At 56.5% G+C, this 8,037-nt stretch overlaps 2 protein-coding genes across 3 annotated transcripts; both read right to left on the bottom strand.

Annotated features, from left to right (window-relative positions):
- Window positions 1–275: 275 nt before the first annotated feature.
- Window positions 276–3,395, bottom strand: ZGLP1 (zinc finger GATA like protein 1). The gene is made up of 5 exons (XM_073803262.1): window positions 2,830–3,395; window positions 2,207–2,581; window positions 1,325–1,410; window positions 879–972; window positions 276–712 (listed from the first exon to the last, which is right to left on the bottom strand). Exons 1-5 carry the CDS (start codon window positions 2,964–2,966, stop codon window positions 583–585), a joined length of 822 nt encoding a protein of 273 aa, XP_073659363.1. The 5' UTR covers window positions 2,967–3,395; the 3' UTR covers window positions 276–582.
- A 58-nt stretch (window positions 3,396–3,453) lies between these two features.
- FDX2 (ferredoxin 2) lies at window positions 3,454–8,006 on the bottom strand. 2 transcript variants are annotated; one of them, XM_033854368.2, is made up of 5 exons: window positions 7,670–8,006; window positions 7,528–7,582; window positions 7,213–7,319; window positions 4,081–4,168; window positions 3,454–3,882 (listed from the first exon to the last, which is right to left on the bottom strand). In XM_033854368.2, exons 1-5 carry the CDS (start codon window positions 7,827–7,829, stop codon window positions 3,726–3,728), a joined length of 567 nt encoding a protein of 188 aa, XP_033710259.1. In that variant the 5' UTR covers window positions 7,830–8,006; the 3' UTR covers window positions 3,454–3,725. The 2 variants fall into 2 exon arrangements, with proteins under 2 accessions (XP_033710259.1, XP_073659362.1); XM_073803261.1 differs by lacking the exon at window positions 7,528–7,582 and having other exon boundaries at window positions 7,213–7,380.
- Window positions 8,007–8,037: the final 31 nt, after the last annotated feature.

The following is an 8,037-nucleotide window of genomic DNA, read 5'->3' as shown; positions in this document are numbered from 1 at the left end:
GAAGCGGGGAGTCTTAACCACTGGACCCCCGGGGATGTCCCACTGTGTGTATCTTTCTGAACGTGTTGTCTGTCTCTGCATGTGGTGGCTGTCGCCCTGTATGGGGTGCTGTAATGAATGGGGCTAATTCCCAGGTGGTGCCTGTCTACACGACTGTGTGTGTCCCTCAGAACCCCACCGAGAAAACCCCTTCCCCACATTCCTGGGCCAGGGGAGAGGCGGGGGAGAGCGCGCAAGGTGGGATCCCAAAGTCACAGTGCCCTTTATCTGAGGAGTTTTGCTCTTTATTGTCACTGCTATTAACAATATGAGTTTCACAGCCACGAGCATTTCCTGAGGGGGTGAGGTTCTCAGCCAAGCCTGGCTGAAGCAGGGGCCAAGGAGGGGGCCAGTGACCCCGTGAGCCAGGAGCTCTGGGGCCTGAGGCCTGGGTCTTCCACCTGGTGTCTCTGAATGGGGAGGGGGCAGAGAGGAGGCAGGCTGCACCCCTCAAGACCCAAGTTCTTTCCCCTAGGAGGCCTTCAGCCCATTCTTCCCCTGGAGAAACTGAGGCAGGACAGGCTCGGCTGGGTGAGGAAAGGCTTACCCTTCCTGAGTTGGGACTGGGTGGGGACCCAGCAACACCCCACATCTGCCACACAGCCTCTTGGGCTGGACACTTTTCCTGGGCACCAGCCAGCAGCTGGAGCACCGGGTACCATATTTCTTGTACCTGGGATGGGAGTGCAAGAAACCAACATTCAGCAGGGGCCCAGAAATCACCACGGGTGAGCCCCGTTCCCCAAGAGGTGGGTGTTTCCTCTTCCGCAAACCCCACACCGGCTAAGCATGGACTGATGCGAAGACCCCACCCCAAATCCCTCCTCCATTCTGAGGACCTGATACCACAGGCGTTGCAGAGGGGGGTCCCATCTTCGGCATCTCTCCAGAGTGGGGTCCTCTGGGTCCTACAGGAAGCACAGCGTCGGGGCCCTGAAAGGGAAGAGGCCAAAGGGCAAGGGTCAGAGGCCAAAAGTCCGAGCTCAGGAGGCCTGTGTGGGATGGGCATTTTGGGGGGGTGGGGTCTCTGTGAAGGCCCCACCCAGCTCCGGGCCAGCCCCGGTGTTGCCAGATCTAAGACAGAGGGAAAGCCAAGAAGGGAGACAGATGGCAAAGCTCAGCAGAGGAAGAAGCCGGGGGCGTGGGTGACTCAGCCTGAGTGGAGGGGGATGCTGAGACTCCTGGATGGGTCTAAATAGGGAAGCGGGATGGGGAGAAAGACAAGGAAGAAATGAAACTGTACCCCCCCCCAAGTATTTATAGCTCTCAAGTCTCCAGGACTCACCCAGAGCCTCGCTGCCTCTTGCGTTGGCCTCTGGGACTCTGGCAGGGCCTGGTGGGGGACCCTGAGAGCGGGTGCTGCAGGCCAGGCTGGGGAGTAGACAAGGTGTTAGCACCGAGGGTCTGTCTGTATGCTGCCCCAGATAGCCCCCAATTGAAGATTTACGATCAGGCAACCCCCAAGGAGGCATCTGATGTCTGAAAATCCTGGCCTTGCACCTCATTAATATCACAGACATAACCATTTGAAAAGACAGTAAGCCTGGGGCCAGCCTGCCAGGTTTGTTTTTGTTTTGTTTTGCTATTTTTTTTTTTGGCTGCAACCAGCGGCTTGTGGGAATTTAGTTCCCCGACTGTGGATGGAACCCCGGCCCACGGCAGTGAAAGTCCACGTCTTAACCACTGGACTGCCAGGGAATTCCCCAGCCTGCCAGGTTGAAAGCTCAGCTCTCCCACCTCTTTGCCGTGTGACCAAGGACAAGAGATCTCATCCTCTGCGCCTTAGTTTCTGCATCTGTAAAGTGGGCCTCACGGGGTTCAGCGAGCCCATACACACCAAGTGCTACCTGTTACCTCCATGACTGTTGTCATGTCTGACAAACGGTAGCTATTATCATTGCTGGAAAAACTAACAGAAGCAGCAGCTCCGGGTATGGTCAGGCCTCTTAAGAAGAGACCCAGGCTCAGACCTGGATGTGACTGGCTCATAGCAGCAGGGACAGGGACTGACACCAGCCTGAGGTCTCGCTCAGAGATGGGGCCATTTGTAAGGCAGGGCTGAGGTGGGAGTCCATGACGGCATTCCTGGGAGCACCTGCCCCCGGGCCTCTGCACTGTTACCACTGTTACTTGCATAAAGGGTGCCCTTGCTCAGGCCAGCCCCTACCTGTAGGTGGGTATGATCTGTAGGCTGGAATCTGGCTTTATCTGAAACTTCAGGGTCACCCCCTCGAACTGGGGGTCCACTTTCTCGGCGCCCCGCTGGGGGTTCGACTGCTTCCGGGGTCTCCTCTGTGGCTGGGCTGAAGAGGCCGGGGGAGCCACTCGGGGCCCCAGGCTGCGGCTCTGCTGGCTGACTGGGGTCAGCATGTTCTTGGTATCCTTGGCCGGAGGTAGGGCTCCCAGAGTCTCCAGGGCCTTCGGCTCCCAGCAGGGCCCTAGGGCCTGAGTGTCCCAGGTGGCGGGCTGGGCCAGCCCCTCTGCTGTCTCTTGGAGGAAGTGAAGGGCGGTGACCGAGTCCTGGTGTGCAGGCCAGAAGGACCTGGGGACAAGGGGCAGTGCGGTCACCCCACTCCCTGGGCGGTACCTACATGAGTCTCAGGCACAGGGGGCAAGAAGAACTGTATAGCCTCTGACCCCCATATGACTCCAAGTATCCCTGGGGACCGGGACCTCTTCCTTGTAAGTACCAGGAACTAACATTTTGACCCCTGAGTAACCCCAGGAACCAGAGGTCATGATCCCTTGACCACTGGGCCAGGTTGGGGGAAGGGCCGCTCCTTAACGCACCTGCCACTGGGTCTGAGGCATCCTGGGGTCTTTGGTGCCTGCTGGGTGGCGAGTTCCGGGGGCGGTTCGGGGTCCAGACAGGGCGGCGCCAGCAGCTCTCGAAGCATCGACAAGTCCGGGGCTGGCTCGGCCTCCATTGTGCCCCAGCCCTTACCCACTTCCCAAATCTCGCCCGGCCCCGCCCACGCCGGGCCCACCCGATGAGCCCCACCTGCTTGGGGCGGGGGCGCTTCTGGCCCTGGGTGCAAGGAGCTCCACCTGAGGGGGGCGGGGCCAGTGGGATCGGGCGCCTCTGACCTGCGATATTGGGCACGGGCTTCGAAGCCTCCACCCTCAGGCCAGCCTCCGTCCTCTCTCCCTTCCGACCCTGCTTAGGTGGCCTGATCACCCCTTTCGGCCAAGAGCAGCCTGGACCCCTCCAAATCCTTCCGCGGCTGAGGGGCGGGGCCTTGCCACGCTGATCCTCAGGCTCGCGGGCCCTCACTATGAGGCCTCTTTCTCAGTTTCCCGCTGGCCCATCACCACCGTGGGAGGGGAAAGCTGGAGGCCTGGAAGTTGCAGTTGTAGACCCCAGGGCCTGTACTCCCACCCGCACCCCCCGCAAGGACACTCAAGATGCCGGAAGTCTGTGAGCCGGTTTTATTATCTCTCCGATTAGGTTCCACCCCTGTCCACACCCCCATTTTCAGGGGTTTGGGGGAGGCTGACCCAACAGGGGCCCTGTCCCCACCAGAGCCTGGACGCGGGATCTCTCTGAAGCACGCGTTCTGGCCTTCCGGTTGCTTCCGCCATCTCTCCCGGGCCTGTCCCGTGCTCTGGGCGGGGCTGGCAACTTGGCTATTCCTCCAGTCCTGGCCCTGGGGCCGTGAGTGTCTGGGACCATCCAGCTGCCTGAGTCAGTGGGGCTTGGGGACGTGGCCGTCCACGTAGAAGTTCCTGGTGATCTTGGGCAGGGTGAATTCAGCCCCTTCCAGCTCAGGTGTCAGCACAATCTGGCAGCCCAGCCGGGAGTTCTCTTGGAGGAGGGGGGCCATGTCCAGCATGTCGTCCTCCCTGGAGCAAGGGGGGCAGCGATTATTAATGGGTCTGGGGGAGTGGCCAGAAAGGAAGCTCTCCTGCCAGCAGCAGGAGCAGGGAGAAAAGCTGGGGCTGCCCTCTGCTGCTGACGGGGTGGAACTCTGGACACCCGGAACGCCAAGGCTCAGCAACCAAGCCCTGCAGCTCAGAGCTGGGAGGGGCCCCCCTGCTCACCTCTCGTCAGGAGGAGGCAGAAGGTCCAGGTGGTCCTCGCTCACATACACGTGGCAGGTGGAGCACGCCAGGGAGGCTTCACAGGCTCCTGGGGACAGCAAGTGAGGGAGCATTGGTAAGGGGAGTGGTCAGGCAGGTGCCATTCAGTGAAGGACATAAAGGAGAATCCCTTTGTTTCTTTATTATTATTATTATTATTTTTTTTTTTGGCCACACCACATGGATTGGGGATCTTATTTCCCCGACCAGGGATCAAACCCAGGTCCACGGCAGTGAGAGCCAAGTCTTAACCGCTGGACCACCAGGGAATTCCCAAGAATCCCTTCGTTTCACCACTCGACCCTCATTTCTCCCTCCCGGGCCTGCACGCCCACTGTGGGCACCCTCCACCCACCCTGTCATTGACTTAGCTGGCTGTTCCTGACCTGCACATAGTTTTTGCAAAAGGACGCCCGGGGTTTCCCCCAAACTCCCCAGCAGGCTGAGGACCAGGCTGGATACCTGGAATCGTTAATGAGCGTGGACCTGACTTCAGTGTAGCTGAGAGGGGACAGGCCAGGCAGGTTTCCTGTAGCCTGTGGGCCCTTGCTGCGACCCTGCCACTGTGCTGGGCTTCCCTGCTGCTGCTGAAGGAGGGACCGGCTCACTCAGCATCTAATGCTGCAGCAGGGGAAGGGGTTAGGGAATAAGGGTTGGAAGATGGGGAGTCTGGGATTTCCTGCTTGCCCCTGGACACATTCCCAACCTTCTGATTGATCACTGGGAACTGTGCTCCGAAATAATGTTCCTCCTGGCCTAAAGCCTTCCAAAGGTTTTTTTCTTTTTTCCCCCCCAAAGGGTTTTTATAGCTAGAATAAAACCCAAACCCCTCCACTCAGTCCTTGAGATGCTCCCACCCCCACACTCACCCACTTCAGCCACACCGGCCCCCTCACTCAACTCCTCCATGCCAAGCTCATCCCCACCACCGGACCTCTGCATCTTCCATACTCTTGATCTGGAATGCTCTTCTCTCCACTCCTTCCATGGCTACGACCTTGTTGTCTTTGGGGACTCAACTGTCCTCCAAGTGCCCCATTTCTTGTCCTTCCCCTGACCCTCGTTATCTCTTAAATAATTTCTGGACAGTATTTATCACAGTGTGAAATTACCATCATAATTTCTGGGTTTACCTGTGCTCTGTCAACCTGCCCTCTTCTCTCTGTACTCAGCACTGAGCCTGGCAGGTTGTAGATGCTCGAGAGATACTTGTTATAAGTGAACGGGACAGAATTCTCTTTTTTCTTCCGGACATGTCGGACAATAAGGGTGGTGCTGCAAGGCAGCCTCCTGAACCAGCAGACCATCCCTGTGGGCTACGGTGACTAATTTGCCCACCCTTCCAGTCTCTGGGGAAGAAACTGTCTGGGCCTCGAAACTGCCAGTAGTTCCCAGGCATCTCTTCCTCAGCCCTCTTTCCCAACTCGTTAGCGTCCTTACCCCATGAGACAGATTATCTAATGTAATCGTCCCAACTACTCACTGCACACCAACTATATACCAGGTACTACACACTACACATGAGATCTGTTTAATCCTCACAGCAATCTGGTGAGATAGGAACTAAATTATCCCATTTTATAGATGAGGCCGAGAGATGCTAAGGACCTTGCTCACGGTCACACAGTTGGCAACAGCAAAATCTGAACACAGCCCACTTGCCTTGAAAATTCATGTTCTAATCTCTGTCATGAACTGCCAATCACTGGATTCCAGAACAGAACTTTAGGTAGGTTTGCTATGACCCCCACGCCCCACACACACATTCCTACAACTCTCCCCGTCTAATGATTAAATCAGCTCCCTATTACATATACCCAACAGCTAACCCTGTACACTTTTTGTTTGTTTGTTTTTGTTTTTGTTTTTGCTTTTGCTTTTGCTTTTGCTTTTGCGGTACGCGGGCCTCTCACTGCTGTGGCCTCTCCCATTGCAGAGCACAGGCTCTGGACGCAGCGGCCATGGCTCACGGGCCCAGCCGCTCCGCGGCATGTGGGATCCTCCCAGACCGGGGCACGAACCCTCGTCCCCTGCATCGGCAGGCGGACCCCCAACCACTGCGCCACCAGGGAAGCCCCCTGTACACTTTTTAAAAGACTGCTCTTCCCAGTTGCTCATGATATTACATGTTTATGCATGGGATTATTGTCCCTATTAGGTTGAAATTGGTGTGAAATGACACGGGCCTTATCTGTTTTTTACATTGCTACCTGGCACACAGTAAGTGTTCAATATTCATAGAAGAGCAGCACAGATTAGTGGCTAAAATAGGCTGGGTTTGCTTGAATCTAGTTTTGCCACTTACTTGAACTTGGACCAGGTCTGCTCAACCTAAGGCTCAGTTTCCTCACCTATAAGATAGGATAATATTCTCCCCTCCTGCATAAAGTTTTCACGGAATAGATTCAATCAGTTAATATGTGTTAACAGGCTTAAAGTAATGTCTGCTATTATTGTATTTCCTCTAACAAATACTGATTTAATACTTGTTACATCTAAATACCATGACAGGCAACAAATAAGTGTGAACAAGGCAAACAGGGTTTCTGATCTGATTCTGGGGAGAGATGACAAAGAAGGAAACAAAACAATGAGAAGTGCTACGCAGAGAATAAAACACACTGAGATGACAGTTATCGGGGCATGGGGACTTTAGTTGGACCGAGGGGGACAAGACTGTCAGGAAGATGACATTTACATCGGGACCTGAAGGATGAGAAGGAGCCAGAAGATCTGGTGGGAAAGCACTTCTGATGGAACGGCAAATGCGAAGGCCTTGAGGCAGGCATGAACTGGGCTGTTTGAAGAAGAGCAAGAAAGCCAGTGTGGCTAGAAGAGAGGGAGGAAAAAGGAAGAGAATACAAGCTCCTGGAGGGCAGGAGTTTTAGTAACCTCTAGCAAATGCTCAATAAATAACTGCTGAATGAATGAAGGTTAAGAGGCAGGGAATGAGACTGTGGTGAGGAGTCTGAAGTTTAGCCATGTTTGGTGGGAAGCCATGCAGGGTTAAGTAGTGGAGAATCATATCTGACTTATGGGGTTTTTTTAACGAATGAATACGGGCCTCCCCAGTTCCCTGTGCCCGGCTCCCACCTTCCAGATCCACCCCATGGCGCTGGGCCAGGTAGAGAACATTGTCCCCGACTCTGCCGCTCACCGGAATCCGTTGGCCTGACCGGTCTACGAACACCACGTTCACCCTGAGGACAGATCGGGGTGCAGATGACGAACTGGATGATGGGCACAGGGACCAGGTGTAATCTAGGATTAGGGAGTCGCGTTTGGGGCTTGATGGACAGGGGATTAGGGTGATACAGAAGGGGGACCCAGGGATGAGGCTGTAGGGCAAGGTGAGGACCGGAGAAACCTCGTGAAATTAGTAATGGGGGACCTGGCCCCCACACTCACACGTCCCCCGGCCGCTCGGGGCCGCCGGCTTCTTCCTCCCCCGCCGGGCGCGAGCCTAGAAAACACGGTTGGGTGAGCAGCCATGCCGCGCCCGGCCGGCGTCCAATAGGTTAACGCTGCCCGTCCGGAGCGCCCCAGGTACCTGTCGCCCGGAACTTCTTGGCTGTCGCAGGCGCCGCCGCCGCCTCCCCGGACCCCCAAAAGCCCCCGGGTCGGCACCACCAGGCACCCCTGGCCGCCCGTAGCAGGAACCCAGCATTCACGCCTCCCCAGGCCACGGAGGCGGCCATGACAGGCATCATGTGACCCAGAGACTAAGTATGCGCCGTGGCGCACGCGAGAGAGATGGGCCCGTAATTGCCCGAACATAAGCGCCGACATTTTTGCGTGGGGGCGTGCGACAGAAGTGAGTCCAGGAGGAGGCTTGCCAGAGTGAGGAGCCGGGCAGGCTCGGCTGCACCAAGACCTGCAGGGCTTTCCCAGACCTCCCACCAGGCCCACTGTTATCCC

This window comes from Tursiops truncatus, chromosome 3 (genome assembly GCF_011762595.2).
Source record: "Tursiops truncatus isolate mTurTru1 chromosome 3, mTurTru1.mat.Y, whole genome shotgun sequence".
In the NCBI taxonomy this organism is placed as follows: Eukaryota; Metazoa; Chordata; class Mammalia; order Artiodactyla; family Delphinidae; genus Tursiops; species Tursiops truncatus.
This window is presented reverse-complemented; position numbering and strand designations above follow the sequence as displayed.